This window comes from Chiloscyllium plagiosum, unplaced genomic scaffold (genome assembly GCF_037043375.1).
Source record: "Chiloscyllium plagiosum isolate Xiang-an unplaced genomic scaffold, Cpla_swu_hap1 HiC_scaffold_9, whole genome shotgun sequence".
NCBI lineage: Eukaryota > Metazoa > Chordata > Chondrichthyes > Orectolobiformes > Hemiscylliidae > Chiloscyllium > Chiloscyllium plagiosum.
The window spans coordinates 20,618,729-20,637,489 of record NW_028270147.1 but is presented as its reverse complement, the minus strand read 5'-3'; the positions used below and the strand labels follow the sequence as shown (position 1 = coordinate 20,637,489).

Sequence of the window (18,761 nt, the reverse complement as noted above, 5' to 3'; positions counted from 1 at the left end):
ATGTCTCCAGCAAAATGTGCAATGTGATAGAAATGATGTGCATAAAATCAACCCAGCAATTTAACAGCAGTGTCCTGATATGTTGGACAATAATCTCTATTCTGGCTGGAATAGTACAGCTACTATACACAATCTTTAAATTGACAATGATTTTATTGTAACTTGATAATGAGACATGCTGCTAATGGACAATACTTACTAAAGACTGGATTACAGACATCAAACAGGCTCGCTGCAGTTCAGCTGGAAGACAGGCAAAATTCTTTCCAGACCAGCATTTCACAAAATATTTGGTAATCCATCTGCAAAAACATCAATTTTACAGCAATCTTTGTTTCAAAAAGTAGTTACGTTGGGCACCTACAAAGTTACATCAAAAATCATTTTACCTCATACAGGAACTGTAAAGGCCATCAATTCCAATAGAATGAGATATCTGCAGGCACTCCAGAATAGATTGCTGCATTCCAATAACAGGCTATAAATTAATTAAAAGAAAATCAATAAGAAACAAGGCAAATAGATTGCACTTACAAAATGCAATCTAAAATTAAAATATCTCTCTCTCCATGAGTGCACTGGTAATATAACACTTACATTTTAACAATCTAAACAAAAGGGCAAACATCTCAAGGCTATGGTTTCTACCAAGAGAAAAAGTGAGGATTGCAGATGCTGGAGATTAGGGTTGAAAACTGTGGCACTGGTAAAGCACAGCAGGTCAGGCATCACCCGAGGAGCAGGAGTGTTGATGTTTCGGGCATAAACCCTTGATCAGGAATGTGGCTTATGCCTAAAATGTCGACTGTCTTGCTCCTCGGATGCTACCTGACCTGCTGTGCTTTACCAGCAGCACACTCTTCTACAGTTTCTACTGCAAATCAAGTTCAAGCTCGAATTTGATTTGTTTGGCAAATATGTCATCTTTGTCTCAAAAGAAAACACGCGGGTCCATGTTTTACTCAGCAATATCAAAGAGACTCATTCTGTGCAAACAGTTGTTCCTCTATTGACTCAAGTCTGCTGGTGTTGTTTTAAAAAAAAATTCACAATTATAACAATCGCAAAGAAGCAGAATCGGTTTTAAAAAAGGTACAAATAAAATTCCAAAAATAATTCTAGAAATAAAAAAAGTCTATAAACCAGCAACAAGAAAGTTACTGAAATCTCTGAAGAATTGAAGGTCACTACTTGCTTCATTATACAACGGACCCCTTGAAACCACAGCAGGTGTGTAACAAACAGTGACTGGGTGTGGCAATAAAGTACTGGTGTATTAAATCAAAGGTGGGGGCTGGGGAACAAATGGACATCTTGCAGTTGCTGGAAAATGGGCAAAGTTATTATTGGAGACTTCTTGCCTGCACGGTGAGGCTATTATCAGCCGATATCAAGGTGTCAACTGCAACGCCTCTGAAATCATAGCAAGAGTACTGGTAACATGCAAGTGGATCATCATTTAATACATACTGGGTGGATACAGCTAAAAGTACACCTGATACAAAAAACAACTTTGACCTCAGACAAATTGTGTAATTTAAGAAAATTATAGCTATCTTGTCTGCTTTCGTGAAAGGATTCAATTCAAATAAAACCGATGACCAAACTGTTTTTGGAATCTATTGGCCTCAACTTTGCAGCTTCCAATTTACCTTCATTGCACTTTACTGACATGATATGGCCAGTTAAACTTTCAGAATATCTAAATAAAATGGCATGTGTCTTACCTAAAACCCAAACGTGGAAGTAAACACCAATTAGAATTTTGCCAAACAAAGAAAAAGTAGATGATTCAGTCTCAAATCTGTATTACCGTTCAGTCAGATTGGAACCTTAAATTGCACTTGCTTCCCACAAGTTATATCTCTCTAAGCAAAAGAAAAATCCGTATTGCAACATCACGATTTTCCAGGCATTTTTGGCAGGAAGAAAATCCCAGGTTTCTACTTCCCTTTTTGAAAGCAGCTTTCTCATATCCCTCTTCAATAGCCCCTTGCTCCCCATTTCCCTCAGGGGAAGTACTTTCTCCATATCGATCATACTGAATCCTTTCTTTTTCCAGTATTTTAAAACTTCGTGAAATTACCCCTCATTCGCTACTCAAGGGAATACCCATCAAATTCATGCTACCTCCACGTAATCCCCAGATCCCAGTTCCATTCCAGAATGGATGCTGCCACCCTGCACGCCCTAAAAATCCAATAAAAAAAAGTCACCATCATCCCCAAGGACCATAGAGTCGCTTTCTCAAAGCGGAGCGAGAGAGTGAAACAGACAGAGGCAGAGAGAGAGAGATGTTTAGTGGTTAGCTTAATCTGAGGACCATGTCCTTGGGTATGGGGAGAGGTTGAGAAGGCAGGACTTTAATGGTAACCTCAAATCAGTACAGGATCCACAAGACCATAAGAAATAGGAAAAGGAGTACGCCATTTAGTCCCTCAAGCCTACTTTGCCATTCAATAGGATCATGGTTGATGTGACACTCTACATGTCCACTTTCCTGCCATTTCCCTGTAACCCTTAAGAATTTATTTAGCCTTTAATATACACAAGGACTGTGACAAGGTGTTTCAAAGACAACTCAGAAGAAATTCCTCCTCATCCTAGTGTTAAATTGGCAACACTTTATTCAGAGACCATGTCCTCCAGTCCTCATCTGTCCAGTTAAGGGAAACATTCTCTCAACATTTACCTGATCAAGCCCCTTAAAAACCCCGTATATTTCAATGAGATCACACCTCATTCTTCTAGATTTCAATGAGCATAGAGTTTCTTCATAAGGCAATCCTTCCACACCAAGGATCATCCTAACGAACCTTCTCTGACCTGTTTCCAATTGAATATTTTTCCTTAAATGATGGGACCAAAACTGCTCACAGCATTCCAAACTGGTCTCACCAATACCTTGTACGATTGCAGTAATATTTCCCCATTTATACTTTAATACCCTTGAAATTATGGCCAACATTCCATTAGCTTTCATGATTACCTGCCACACTTGTGTGTTTGCTTTCTGTGTTGTTTGGTGCACAAGTACTCCAAGTCCTTTTGTGTTGCAGATTTCAGCAGTTTTCCTTCATTATCTACTTTTTTTTGTTCTCTCTTCCAAATTTAACAACTCCACATTGTCGCGCATTATACTCCATTTGCCAACTTTTTGCCCACTTATTAACATCTCCAAACTGTATTCCTCTTGCAACTTGCCTCGCCACCCATTTTTAGGATGTGGAAGTGCCAGTGTTGGACTGAGATGGACAAAGTTTAAAAAAAAATCACAACACCAGATTATATCCAACAGGTTTATTTGGAAGTACAAGCTTTGGGAGTGCAACCTGATGAAGGAGCAGCGCTCCAAAAGCTTGTACTTTCAAATAAACCTGTTACACTATAACTTGGTGTTGCGTGACTTTTTAAACTTATTTTCATCTTATCTGAAAACATTAATATAGATTGTAAACAGTTGCACTAATCCCTATGGAACCTCAAGGTTCAGGTCACCATCCTGAAAAAGAACCCCTTCAAAGTCCAAGTACAACACACCTATTGGATATGTTGGCTGGATGGCTGGTTTGCGATGTAGAGTGATGCTAACAGCACAGGTCAATTCTTTCACCGGCTGAGGTTACCATGAAAGTCCTCATCCCATGCCCGAGGCATGGTGACCTCCGGTTAAACCAGCACTTGTCAGCTCTCTATTGAGAGAAAAAGTGTCCTGTGATCCTCTGGGACTATGGCGACTTTACCTTAAAGACCAATTTATGCTTTTGTGAAACAGTGCTGAAAACAATGCAATTGTTCCAAATAGCATTGGAACAAAGTCCTGTAGAACTGAAACATAACTCCACCTCAACCTCAGATAAAGGCCACTTGTTATGGTAATTACCTTTGACTGTACCCATTAACTTTTAGTTGCTAATATAGCCATCCAAATCTTTGTTCTGTTACAGTTACCACATTCTCTGCAATAAAAATGAGGAGGAGAAAGTGAGGTCTGCAGATGCTGGAGATCAGAGATGGAAATGTGTTGCTGGAAAAGCGCAGGTCAGGCAGCATCTAGGGAACAGGAGAATAGACGTTTCGGGCATTAGCCCTTCTTCAGGAATGAGGGCTAATGCCCGAAACGTCGATTCTCCTGTTCCCTAGATGCTGCCTGACCTGCTGCGCTTTTCCAGCAACACATTTCCATCAATAAAAATAAGGATTCTAACTTGCCTTGCTTGGATTCAAACTGGATGACTCTCAGTTCCTGTGAACACAATTTATCACTGTCCTGTCCACTACTGACTCAATCTGTAGACCCTTTTGTTTTGGCTGTGCCTCCTAATGATACAATCTGTTAATTTGGATATACAGTCATCTATTCATCCAACCATTCAAGTCATTAATAAATCTAGTGAAAAGTCAAGGTCCTAGAAAAGATCATTGGCAACACCACTAGTCACATCCTATGGATGAGAACAAAGCTTTGCTTAATTCAATCTGATCTGTGTCTGATGCTTTTTGGAAAGAATTTAGAATGGAGTTGATGTCTGCCTTTGCGAATTCCTCAGTGAGTAGAGAATAACAATGCAAACAAACAGTCAGATTTATGCCGCATTAACACCAATCTTATACCTACTCCGGCTAACCTATAATTGGAAACTTCCACGTTTAGAATTTAAATTCACAGTCCTGACTCAAAAATAATAAATTCATTTGAAAATTTCAAGTGAAAAATAAATCCACAGAGTTCAAGCTTAGGTTAATTTGGTTACATGCTGTGGCTTATAAAGAATTCCCTTATTCAATACAATTACTGCAGAATCACATCAGGCTCACAATTAAACACAGGTTACTCACACTTACAGTCAGAACACTATCAAAAACAACTGTACCAACAAGGTAGGTGTGCAATCGTTGTCATCAACGATACATGTTTTAATCAAAAGACTCAGAACTGAATGGCTCATGCCTTTTCCCATTTTCCTTGATGGTTTCTAGCAGCCCCTACATCATGGAAGCAGGCCATTCAGCCCATCAAGTCCACACTAACCTTCTGAAGAGATTCCCGTTCAGACCCATCCCACTACATATCCCTGTAACCCAGCATTTCCCATGGCTAACATACCCAGCCTGCACATCCCTGGACACTACGGGCAATTTCCTATGGCCAATCCACTTAACCTGCACATTTTTGGACTATGGGAGGAAACTGGAGCACCGAGAGGAAACAAGAAAAAATGGGTAGAGTGTGCAACCCACATAGATGGTCACCCAAGTGTGGATTTGAACTTGAGTCTCTGGTGCTGCAAGGCAGCAGTGCTAATCACTGAGCCACCTAGCAATGGTGGCAACAATTTAACTGCAGAAGATTTCATTAAGCGAAGTTCCAAGAATACCAAAATCTTGATGGGGAAAAAAAAACCCAGCAGAGACAGGAGATGTGCCACAAAAATAAAGGACAAGCAGAAGTCTAAGGAGCTAAAATTAGCATCAACAGGAATGAATAAAAAAAGTAAAGTGAATTTTATTTTGCAGTCGCCCACTGGAATTCTGAGGAATGTCACTGTTGCCTGTACAAAACATTAAAGTTTGAAATGAAACCAGGTAGAATAGTTAATCCTAAATTTCAATGCATATTGCTGCCTGGCTGACTAGCTAGTGGGAAGAACAATATGCATTGCACTTGGATTAAGACCAAGGAAGGCTTTCAACAGCTATATGTGTGCGCACACACACAGGAAAAGGCTTCACTGAGACAATTAGTGAGAGGGGAATTGTAAACTGATCATGGTGAGGGTTTAGTGGAATAGAACACCAAATTTTGTCATTTTTATAAATGACCTGGAGGAGGGGTTAGAAGGTTGGGTGAGCAAGTTTGCGGATGATACGAAAGTCGGAGGAGTTGTAGACAGTGAGGAAGGATGTGGCAGGTTACAGCGGGATATAGATAAGCTGCAGTGCTGGGCAGAAAGGTGGCAAATGGAGTTCAATGTAGCTAAGTGTGAGGTGATTCACTTTGGTAAGAAGAACAAAAAGATGGGGTACTGGGCTAATGGTCGGATACTTGGTAGTGTGGATGAGCAGAGGGATCTTGGTGTCCATGTACACAGATCTTTGAAAGTTGCCACCCATGTAAATAGTGCGGTGAAGAAGGCATATGGCGTACTGGCTTTTATTGGTAGAGGAATTGAGTTCCGGAGTACTGAGGTCATGTTGCAGTTGTATAAGACTCTGGTGCGGCCACATTTGGAGTATTGTGTGCAGTTTTGGTCGCCATACTATAGGAAGGATGTGGAGGCACTGGAACGGGTGCAGAGGAGGTTTACCGGGATGTTGCCTGGTATGGTAGGAAGATCGTATGAGGAAAGGCTGAGGCACTTGGGGTTGTTTTCATTGGAGAAAAGAAGGTTTAGGGGTGACTTGATAGAGGTGTACAAGATGATTAGGGGTTTAGATAGGGTTGACAGTGAGAATCTTTTTCCACGTATGGAGTCAGCTATTACAAGGGGGCATAGCTTTAAATTAAGGGGGGGTAGGTATAGGACAAATGTTAGGGGTAGGTTCTTTACTCAGCGAGTTGGGAGTTCGTGGAATGCCCTGCCAGTAGCAGTTGTGGACGCTCCCTCATTATGGGCATTTAAGCGAGCATTGGATAGGCATATGGAGGATAGTGGGCTAGTGTAGGTTAGGTGGGCTTGGATCGGCGCAACATCGAGGGCCGAAGGGCCTGTACTGCGCTGTATTCTTCTATGTTCTATGTTAACAGGAGCTAATTTAGACAGTCCACACAGCTTACAATCAAATAGGACATTTTGAAGTTGAAGTCGCAAAGGTGTGCCGCATTTATCTTAAAAATGGAATTATTGGTATGTCACAGTCTGCAACTTCAAGCAGCTCAACCTCAAAAGTTAGAAGCCTGTGCAACTGCCAAATATTTAAATTCAAAGCCTTGCAAAACACATGCAGTCAGTGAAAACTCTTCAAAACAAAGTCTTTCATATCTGCGATTCCAATATGGAAGATGTTCCCTAACCAGAACAGCAGCACGAATGCAGAAAACCCAAAATGAAACAAAATGTGAAAAACAGCACTAACACCTGAAAACATAAATGATTACTTTCAGCGTAAAGAGGGCATTGATAGACTGCTGCACAATCACCATGATAGAAAATACCATGTTACCTTGTGAAAAAACTTGCAATAATCTTTCTTCAGAACATGTAGGACTACTTTCTTCAACCCATCCAAGTTGTACATATCTGCTAACGTAAGCACTGAACTGCAGGAAAAAAAATGCCAAGTTACCATTGAGTTTTACTCAATTTGTCATCTTTCATACATTTTTTGTTTGGGTTTCTTCAGCACTGCATATGTTCATATTTTACTTAATGATCTCCAGAATCATCAGAGTGTAGGTGTAGCATGTATGTGACCAATGGACCCATAACAATTGATCTCCTCCTCAATATGCTGAGGAAAATATTTGTCAACAGATTTAGCAATGTCCCCCAAATACTGGATGCACATTTTGAAATGGTTTATTACTTGAGGTAGAGTTCCCACTTTGGGGTAAATCAATCATTGCAATTGGGATGAAAATCACATGTGAAATTGTGCTAGTTTTCCAAAGTTTGAATTTCCATACAAGCCTTTATTCAAACTTATTTGCATAGAAGTAGTTCTCCTATAACGCACGTTTATTAAACATGATTTGGCTGTAACGCGATTTGTGAGTTGCAGGGTTTTTTTTAAAATAAAGCAAACTCCCGTTCGCCGTTACACAATTCCATCCTCAGAACTAGCTGAACCACAAAATCCAGCCTCAGTATCCTCTATCTGCAAAATGCAAATTTAGTGTGCTCAGCTAAAATAGGAATGCAATCAGCTCTGCAAGCCTTGAAACTGGGAAACTGTAGTCTATGTTTAGAAAGAACTTTAGTTCAAACTGGGGTAGAATCGAGGGGAACAGGACTTCTGCGTCAGCATCACGTGGGTCAGTCAGCTTGCGCACTTTCTGGTAAAGAGCTTCGTGAAAGGTACAGTACTGTAGTCAGTGATTTTAGTGTTAACGTGTTAAATTTACTGCATTATTTCATTAAAATATGAGTTTAAAGATTTACTTAGACTGTATCATTTGTGTTAAACTAATGAGATTTGTTTCAATTTTTACTGATACTTTTGGTAGTTCGCCCTTAACCCGGTTTTCCCCATAGACCCCATTATTTTCACAAGGCAACCTCGATATCAGTGGGTCCGGTTACAGTTACCCGTGGTTTACCACGGCATGAACATATTACATGGAACATTCCAGAACCAGGGACCAAGGGACTACCGGGGAGGTAGGTTTCCCATTTAAATGAATGGGTTTGCTACTATCCGCGGTTGGTGTTGGAACATATCCCCCGTGGGTACGTGGGGGGAATGCTGTATTGCGCAAATTTCTGTAATGGTGTCTCACGCAAACGCAACTACCGCATTATAGGAAAACTACCTGCACTACAATAAGCAATATCTGCAATTAGGGTAAATGCAACAGAGCAGTGTGTTAAAAAGCATTGTGTTTGAAAAAGACTTCTGCTTTCAAATTAATCCGATGTAATAAGGGTGGTGACAAAACAGCCAAATATGCCACAAATATAAAAGCTTTAATCAGTTAAAAACAGGAATTGCTGGAGGAACTCAACAGGTCTGGCATCATCTGTGGAGAGAAAAGTGGAGTTAACATTTTGAATCCACAGACCCTTCTGCAGAGTGTCTAGTTCATTACGTGTGGGTATCCTGATTTGAAATGATCCACAATGACTTAAAAAAATTAAAAGTTGAACCACTGAACAGTCACGGTCACTTTGAATGGGGGAGCAGTCTCAGAAGGGTCAAATTGCCTACTAATGCTCCTATGTAGAATGTTTTTAACAGTGGCTGAAGGACCTGAACTTAAGGGAATTTATATTTGCCAGGATTTGGTGTTGGAGAGACTGTTAGGTCTGAAGGTTGATAAGTCTCCGGGGCCTGATGGTCTGCATCCCAGGGTACTGAAGGAGGTGGCTCGGGAAATCGTGGATGCGTTGGTGATTATTTTCCAGAGTTCAATAGATTCGGGGTCGGTTCCTGAGGATTGGAGGGTGGCTAATGTTATACCACTTTTTAAGAAAGGTGGGCGAGAGAAAGCAGGAAATTATAGACCAGTTAGTCTGACCTCAGTGGTGGGAAAGATCTGGAGTCTATTATAAAGGATGAAATTACTGCACATCTGGATAGTAGTAACAGGATAGGACAGAGTCAGCATGGATTTATGAAGGGGAAATCATGCTTGACTAATCTTCTTGAATTTTTTGAGGATGTAACTATGAAGTTGGACGAGGGAAATCCAGTAGATGTAGTGTACCTGGACTTTCAGAAAGCTTTTGATAAAGTCCCACACAGGAGGTTAGTGATTAAAATTAGGGTGCATGGTATTGGGGCAAAGTACTAGATTGGATTGAAAATTGGTTGGCTAATAGGAAACAAAGGGTAGTGATAAACGGCTCCATTTCGGAATGGCAGGCAGTGACCAGTGGGGTACCGCAGGGATCCGTGCTGGGACCACAGCTTTTTAAAATATATATTAATGATATAGAAGATGGTATCAGCAATAACATTAGCAAATTTGCTGATGATACAAAGCTGGGTGGCAGGGTGAAAAGTGATGATGTTAGGAGATTACAGGGTGACCTGGACAAGTTAGGTGAGTGGGCAGATGCATGGCAGATGCAGTTTAATGTGGATAAATGTATGGTTATCCACTTCGGTAGCAAGAACAGGAAGGCAGACTACTACCTCAATGGAATCAATTTATGTAAAGGGGCAGTACAGAGATCTGGGTGTTCTTGTACACCAGTCAATGAAGGCAAGCATGCAGGTACAGCAGGTAGTGAAGAAGGCTAATAGCATGCTGGCCTTCATAACAAGAGGAATTGAGTATAGAAGCAAAGAGGTGCTTCTGCAGCTGTACAGGGCCCTGGTGAGACCACACCTGGAATACTGTGAGCAGTTCTGGTCTCCAAATTTGAGAAAAGACATTCTGGCTGTTGAGGGAGTGCAGCGTAGGTTCACTAGGTCAATTCCTGGAATGGCAGGATTACCTTACACTGAAAGACTGAAGCGACTGGGCTTGTATACCCTCGAGTTAGAAGATTGAGATGGGATCTGATTGAGACGTATAAGATTATGAAAGGATTGGACACTCTGGCAGTAGGAAACCTATTTCCACTGATGGGTGAGTGCCGAACCAGAGGACACAGCTTAAAAATACGGGATAGACCATTTAGGACAGAGATGAGGAGAAACTTCTTCACCCAGAGAGTGGTGGCTGTGTGGAATGCTCTGCCCCAGAGGGCAGTGGAGGCCCACTCTCTGGATTCATTTAAGAAGGAGTTGGATAGAGCTCTCAAAGATAGTGGAATCAAGGGTTATGGAGATAAGGCAGGAACAGGATACTGATTAGGAATGATCAGCCATGATTATATTGAATGGCGGTGCAGGCTCGAAGGGCTGAATGGCCTACTCCTGCACCTAGTCTCTATTGTCTATTGTTTCTACGCTTCTATAACCATTTGTTAGCTTACTGGAGTACAGCCATCTGAAATTTCCCAATTCAATCTGGGGATTTAGCTAGTTACGAGGGAAGTCCCTGACCATCTTTTCTGAAAACTAAAGATCATGGAAACTCACTTTGCACCCAAGATTACACAACCTCTTTTTTTTTTCCCTGATTATTTTGCTGATTTCAAACAAACTTCACCAAAATCCAGCGCAGAGCAGAAATGCAAGACCGTTATAGTTGCTGGACACAAAATGCTTGAGCTTGCTCAAAAATGGAAACCTAAATAATAACTACAAAAATAGTCTTATCTAACTTGAATTAGAAAAATGTAACGAAATAAGTTTCAACTCGGAGGCAAATTTCTTTTTAAATTGCAAAGCTGTGGGTCTAAACAGTTTCCTCTTTCAGCCTCTATTCATACTCCGATGCCACAATGTACTGTAATTCCCCACAACACTGTAGCTGCATTCCATGATCATATTGAATGGTGGTGCAGGCTCGAAGGGCAGAATGGCCTACTCCTGCACCTATAGTCTAATTTTAAGGGGCACAATCCTTAAGCGCCGATTACTGTACTTAGGTCCTATGGAACAGAATCTTAAAACATATTCCCTGCACGTGAAAATGCTGATCATTCCTAAATTTATCAAAACAGCTGTTAAATAAAGACATATTTTGTTGAAAAACTTCTATTGCAGATAAGTTTACAAGAATACCAATTAATGAGCAAACCAATATCTGTAGTGCAGTGTCCAATAGTGGAACAACATTTGCCAGATAATCTCAAGTATGCAAAGTATTATGCAAGCAACCAATTTAGGATTATTATTGTTTGGGCTCTCAGTGTAGCACAGAAGATATACATAATATTACACTACAGACAAAACATGTACATGCACTGCATCCATGACAACTAAACAAAAAGTGACAGCGATTTGCTAAGTCAATTCTCAAGGCAAGACTTAACCAGAGTCAAACTACTTGGTTTTAGATTTAACTATCAATAGCAAGAACAGAAATGTTTGGAGAAACTCAACAGGTCTGGCAGAATCTCTGCAAAGAAAGCAGAATTAATGATACAGGCCCAGTGAGCCTTCTTCAGAACTAGATAGTAGCTAGGAATAGGTGGTATAATAAACACAGGGATTTGGCAGGAGGTGGGATGTAAATGATAGATCGAGGTGGAGTCCAGGGAGAAAGAACAAAAGTTGGGCAGACAAAGGGATGGAATATGGTAAGCCAGGGAGAAAGGAGAATTGTGACTGGGGTCTAGAAGCAAGCACATTTTTTTCCCCCGCTGAAAGTGGCCATGAATTGACAAGACTGGAGGACATGGAAGGTGGCATTCAGCCATAAAATTATTGAACTGGATAGAATCCTCAAGACTGCAGAATTTTCCAGTGAAAAAGAAGATGCTGTTCTTCCAGATTGTGCTAAGACTCACTGGAGCACTGCCACAAATGAGAGACAGACACGTTGGCCAGGAAACAACTTGAGTGTGTAGTGCTGGAAAAGCACAGCAGGTCAGGCAGCATCCGAGGAGCAGGAGGATCGACGTTTCGGGCATAAGCACTTCAAGAATCTGATGAAGGGCTTCTGCCTGAAACGTCTACTCTCCTGCTCCTCGGATACTGTCTGACCTGTGCTTTTCCAGCACCCCACTGTCGATTCTGATCTCCAGCATCTGCAATCCTCACTTGCTCCCAGGAAACAACTTGGTCTATTGAAATGGTCAGTAATAGGAAGCTCAGGGTTATTTCTGTGGGCAGAACATAGATGTTCCACAGTTGTTCAGTCTGTATTTGATCTCATCAATGTAGAAGAGAGCAAATTGTGAGCAATGAACACAGTAGATTAGAATAAATGAAGTACAGGTAAATCACTGCTTCACCTGGAAGTTGTGTCTGGAGTTTTGATTAGAGAGGAGGGAGGAAGTAAGTGGGCAGATACTACACTTTGTGCAATCGTGTAGGAAGATGCTGTGGGATGGTGGCGAGAGTGGAAGAGTGGATCAAGGTGCCCTGGGGGAATGGTCCCTGCATAGAGGTGGAGGTGGAGGTATCCCACTGGACTGGGAATTGTCAATCAAGTGAGTCGCCATAGCACTACCTCCACCAGAGTTCACTTGGTAACTGATCAGCACTCTCCTCAGTATTTCCCCTCAATATGACATTCTTTTGAATTGCTGTGATAAATGCTAGACTAAAAAAAACTGACAAAATGCCATTCTCAAACATTTTTACTTCTTGTTGACCTCTCGAGTCATCACTATGAGGGGGTGCTGGGAGGGGATGTTCCAAAATGGCAATTAGGTCATATCATGCGACCAAGGACTATTTTCTATGGCTTTAAAGCAGAATGACACTGAATGAGCAACTCTGAATGAAAACTTACTGTAAAAGGGACTAAAGACACGTACATTAGAAACAGTGTAACAATTTCTGCCACTTCCAGCAGGATGCTAAACCAGACATATTCCCCTCCCTTCCCTTGTCAAGGTTTCACAGGGACCATTCCCTTCAGGGTACTCTCATTCATTCTTCCTCCATTCCCTCAAACCCCCAGTCACCTTCCCATTCAAATCGCAGAAGGGACATCAATTCCCCATTTACCTCCTCACCACCCAAGACCCCAGACACATTCCGGGTGAAGCAAAACTTGACCCGCACTTCACTCAATCTAGTCTATTGCATTCGCTGATCACAAACATTGTCTCCAGTGCAGAGGAGACACAAAAATGCATTTGTGTAACACCATTGCTCTGTTAAAAATTACCCTAAGTTTCCAGTTGCTTGCTTCTTCAACTCACTCGTGATCCCATTCCCATGTTTGTCTCTGGCCTGCTGCAGCGCTCCAGTAAAATTCAATGCAAGCTGCAAGAACACCACCTCATCTTCCACTTAGATGCCTCACAGCCCATAACATCTTCCCCCATGTTTGTTATCCATCTCCACACCCTGCTCTATGACTTGCTCCCAGCTTAGTTGACACATTGTCAACTATTCATACTTCCTGTTATCACCCATTCAGCATTTACTTCTCTCCCCCTCACGATCAGTAATCTCTTTTGTCAGCTTCTTTTTATTCCCCTCCTTCTCTGATGACATCCAATGGGATCATGGGTTTTCAGGAGGCAATAGCACAAAATGGACGACTCAACCTTATTTTTCTCAGTCATGGCAGGAGATGATCAAGCAGAGTATAAAACAGACAGCTGCTCCGCTGTAATCCATTCATGCCCTACCAATGACGACGAACCTGACGAAGGTGCAGCACTCCGAAAGCATGCGATTTCAAATAAACCTGTTGGACTATAACCCAGAGTCACGTGAATTCTAACAATGGCAAAGTTCATACTACAACTCTAAGACAGGTTCAGACTTCTGATACAAACCTACTTATTGCAACTGAACGTCAAGGCACGATCATTTTGTTCTTTTCACTTCTTGTCGAACAGTTAAAAATCTAAAAGATCGTTGCCCGCAGCTCAAAAAAATACCAACTTCTTACACAACGACCTCAAGATGGAGTCATTTTCAGCTTTTCTCACCACCCCCCAAACTTTTTCTAAGCAAAAGCATTTTTGCCAAAAATACCAAAACAAAACCACAAACTTCAATTCAGTTTCACAATATGTTTTTATAAATCAATTATTTGTATGCCACATCAGCAATTAATTAACTATTGATTTAAATATCTTGGCAAATAAACAGACTCAAGTTCCTGGTATCCACCAATTGAGTTTGGAGTATGCACTTCAGAACCAGAATTGGGGTCTTACTGAAGTCTGCCAGTTGTTCATTGGAACAGGTACACTAACAGAAATGGCCAGTGGTCTGAGCATCTGGAGAACAATCAACATATCCTCAGTCTTCCCCACTTCTCACTATTTGTGCAACATTCAGCACCATTTGTGACTCCGTGGGTACTGAAGCTATCCATGTCCAAACTTAGCAAGACCTGTGCATTATCCAGACTTGGACTGTCAAGTGCCGAGTGCCATTTAGAGTGTCAGAGATGTACAGCACAAAAACAGACCCCTCGGTCCAACCTGTCGATGCCAACCAGATATCCCAACCCAATCTAGTTCCACCTGCCAGCACCCGGTCCAAACCCTTCCTATTCATATATCCATTAGGATACCTTTTAAATGTTGCAATTATACTACCCTCCACCACTTCCTCTGGCAGACCATTCCACACATGCACCACCCTCTGCATGAAAAGGTTGCCCCTTCGGTCTCTTGTATATCCTTCACCTCTCACCTTAAACCTATGCCCTCTAGTTCTGGACTCCACCACCCCCCCCCCCACCACCCCCAAACCCCAAGGAAAAGACCTTGTCTATTTATCTTATCCATGCTCATGATTTTGTAAACCTCTATAAGGTCACCCTTCAGCTTCTGATGCTCCAGGGAAAACAGCCCAACCTGTTCAGCCTCTCCCTGTAACTCAAATCCTCCAACTCTGGCAACATCCTTGTAAATCGTTTCTGAACCCTTTCAAGTTTCACAACATCTTTCCAATAGGAAGGAGACCAGAATTGCATGCAATATTCCAACAGTGGCCTAACCAATGACCTGTACAGCCGCAACATGACCTCCCAACTCCTGTACTCAATACTCTGACCAATAAAGGAAAGTATACCAACGCCTTCGTCACTATCCTATCTACCTACGACTCCACTTTCAAGGAGCTATGAACCTGCGCTCCAAGATCTCTTTGTTCAGCAAAATTCCCCAGGTGGTGTATAAGTCCTGCTAAGATTTGTTTTCCCAAAATGCAGCATCTTGCATTTATCTAAATTTAACTCCATCTGCCACTTCTCAGCTCATTGGCCCATCTGATCAAGATCCCATTGTAATCAGGAGGTACCCTTCTTCACTGTCCACTACATCTCCAATTTTGGTGTCATCTGCAAACTTACTAACTATACCTCTTATGCTCACATTCAAATCATTTGTATAAATGATCAAAAGTAGTGGATCCAGCACTGATCCTTGTGGCACTGCACTGGTCACAGGCCACCAGTCTGAAAAACAACTCTCCACCACCACCTGGCTTCTACCCGAGTCAGTTCTGTATCCAAATGGCTAGTTCTCTGTGTTCCATGAGATCTAACCTTGCTAACCAGTCTCCCATGGGGAACCTTGTCGAATGCCTTACTGAAGTCCATATAGATCACGTCTACTGCTCTGCCCTCAATCTCTGTTACTTCTTCAAAAAACTCAATCAAGTTTGTGAGGCATGATTTCCCACACACAAAGCTAAGCTGACTATCCCTAATTAGTCCTTGCCTTTCAAAATACATGTAAATCCTGTCCCTCAGAATTCCCTCCAAAAGCCTGCTCACCACAGACGTCAGGTTCACTGGTCTATAGTTCCCTGGCTTGACCTTACCAACCTTCTTAAACAGTGGCACCACATTAGCCAACCTCCAGTCTTCCGGCACTTCACCTGTGACTATCGAATGATACAAATATCTCAGTAAGAGGCCCAGGAATCACTTCCCTAGCTCCCCACAGAGTTCTCAGGTACACCTGATCAGGTCATGGGGATTTATCCACTTTTATGTGTTTCAAGACATCCAGCACTTCCTCCTCTGTAATATGGACGTTTTTCAAGTTGTCACCATCTATTTCCCTATATTCTATATCTTCCAAGCCCTTCTTCACAGTAAATACTGATGCAAAATACTTGTTGAGTATCTCCCCCATCTTCTGTGTCTCCACACAAAGGTCGCCTTGCTGACCTTTGAGGGGCTCTATTCTCTCCCTAGTTACTGTTTCGTCCTTAAAATGATTTAATGACATACAAGTGCCAGAAAATGACCATTTCCAACGAGAGAGAATCTAAACTTCATCGCTTGACATTCAATGACATTGCCATCACTGAATGCCCCACTAACATCTTAGGGTTACCAAAAGGTCAATTGAAGTAGCCATATAAATACAGTGGCTAAAAGGGCAGGTCAGAGGCTAGATATACTGCAGCAAGTAACTCACCTCACAACTCCCCAAAGCCTGACCACCTACAAAAGATACAAGTCAGGAGTGTGGTGGAAAACTCTCAACTTGCTTGGTTGGGTGCAGCTCCAACAACATTCAAGAAACTTCACCCAGGGCAAAATAGCCCACTTGACTGGCACAACATCCACAGACATTCACTCCCTCCAGCACCGATGCTCAGTAGCAGCAATGTAAACCACTGACAAGACACACTACATTAATTTGCCAAAGCTCCTTAGAGCAACATCTTCCAAAGCACAAACACTACCATCTCGAAGGACAAGGGCAGCAGATACATGGGAACACCACCAGCTTCAAGTTCCCCTCCAAGTCAGGGTGGTAAGTGTCTTGGAAATACATCACTGAGTCAAAATACTGAACTCCCTGCCCAATAGCACTCTGGGTCCACCTACAGCAAATGGACAGCAGTTCAAGAAAGAAACTCTCCACCACCTTAAGGGCAACTAGGAATGGACAATAAATGTTAGCCCAGTCAACGGTGCCCACATCCCATGAATTAATAAACCAAACAAAAAAAAAACAAAAAAAACTGGTAAGGAAAAGTGAGCAAGGCCATTTGGGCCATCAAACATCTTCCCAGCAAGCAAAGGCTCCATTTGTGGTTCTCTTCATTACATCTTGATTCTCTATTTTAAAGAAGCAGCAAGTTCCCAGCTTTCTCCCAAAGCCAGCATTATTCTCCACTGAAAGAGACAGAGGTAATTGTACTATAGACATTTATAATAAAATCCCTAGTGTGGAAACAGGTCATTCAGCTCAGTGAGTCCACACCGACCCTCCGAAGAGCATCCCACCCAGACCCATCCCTTACCCTTTCCCTGCAACCCTGCATTTGCCATGGCTAACGTACCTAACCTACATATCCCTGAACACTATGCGCAATTTAGCGTCATCAAACACCTGGGCTGCACATGGAGGGGTGAAACTGGAGCACGTGGCAGAAATCCCTGCAGACGTAGGGAGAAAGATTTAATAAATGTTTCACAGTAAAATCCTAAAATATTTTACATTTCCTAAAATACATATTATCATTAAATATTATTAGATGGACAAACACCATTTCCTCAGGTCATACTTAAGTTGAAACCAGAAATAATCTTACCGTGGAAGAACTTCTTTGGGCAAGTCTAAAATGGCTCCATATAAAAAGTTTATCATTATTTCCATCTCCACATGGCTCACGCTGTAATTAAAATAGAACATTTTTAATGAATCACATGGAAAACACTGCAAGAGGGAAGACTATTCACAAACAACTGCAACTCGCAAAAAACTCTACACATTGTCTCCAAAGAAAAAAAAATCCCAGGTAGACAACCTATTCTTGGATTCTATCTAATGCTGCCCTCAGGTGGCCTTTGCATGCTCAGGAATGGCTCAAAGCTTTGCTTCACTAACTACATATTCATTGCACTGTCCCAATGACAGTCAAGATTAGAATCTCATTGTTGGAAGATATTGCTCAATAATAATGCCACCCAAACTTGCTAAAATGTTCACTGATTACCAAAAGAAGCAACGGTGATAAGAGAAATAAAACATTTTACAGAGTTGGTGATCAGACTCTGGAATTGACTACCTACAGGTGTGGAGGCAGGTTGAGGCTTGGCTTTCAAGATGGGACTGGGTTATTATTTGAAGTGGAAACAATTTGCAGGACAATGAGGGAAATGGCAATGAAGGTGGATTATTCTTGCATGGACCATTACAGTTGTGACAGGCCAAATGCCCTCTGCGATATTCCATGTTGCATGCCCATAGAACTTCAACTTACATCAGAGTCAGGATTTTATAGTACAGAAAGAGGCCCTTCAGCCCGTTGTGTCTGCGGTAGTCAAACATCTATTTATCCTAATTCCATTTTTCAGCATTTGGGCTGTAGCCTAGCACATGATGATATTTCAAGCATCTACTTAAATAGTCCTTAAATATCTTACGAGTCTCTTTTAGCGAGTTCCTGATACCCAAACCCAATGGGTAAAAAAAAAAGTATTTCCTGAAGTCTCGCTAAACTCCTGCTCCTTACCTTAAAATTGTGCACCCTGGTTACTGACCCCTCCACTAAAGTGGAGCATTTCTCCCTATCTATCCTGTCTATGCCCCTCACAACTCTGTACACCTCAGCTCTCTCTGCTCTCAGGGAAACAATGCCAGTCTAATCTGGTGTCT

General features: G+C 41.8%; 1 protein-coding gene across 3 annotated transcripts in view; it reads right to left on the bottom strand.

Moving 5' to 3' along the window:
- Nucleotides 1–18,761, bottom strand: part of btbd8 (BTB domain containing 8) — a 104,784-nt gene that overhangs the window by 50,013 nt on the left and 36,010 nt on the right. For all 3 annotated transcript variants that reach the window (XM_087990447.1, XM_043698782.2, XM_043698783.2), the window contains exons 7-10: nucleotides 17,695–17,775; nucleotides 7,165–7,261; nucleotides 390–478; nucleotides 200–302 (exon numbers count right to left, since the gene is read on the bottom strand). In XM_087990447.1, coding sequence (XP_087846573.1) covers nucleotides 200–302; nucleotides 390–478; nucleotides 7,165–7,261; nucleotides 17,695–17,775 — 370 coding nt within the window. The remainder of the gene's footprint in view (nucleotides 1–199; nucleotides 303–389; nucleotides 479–7,164; nucleotides 7,262–17,694; nucleotides 17,776–18,761) is intronic.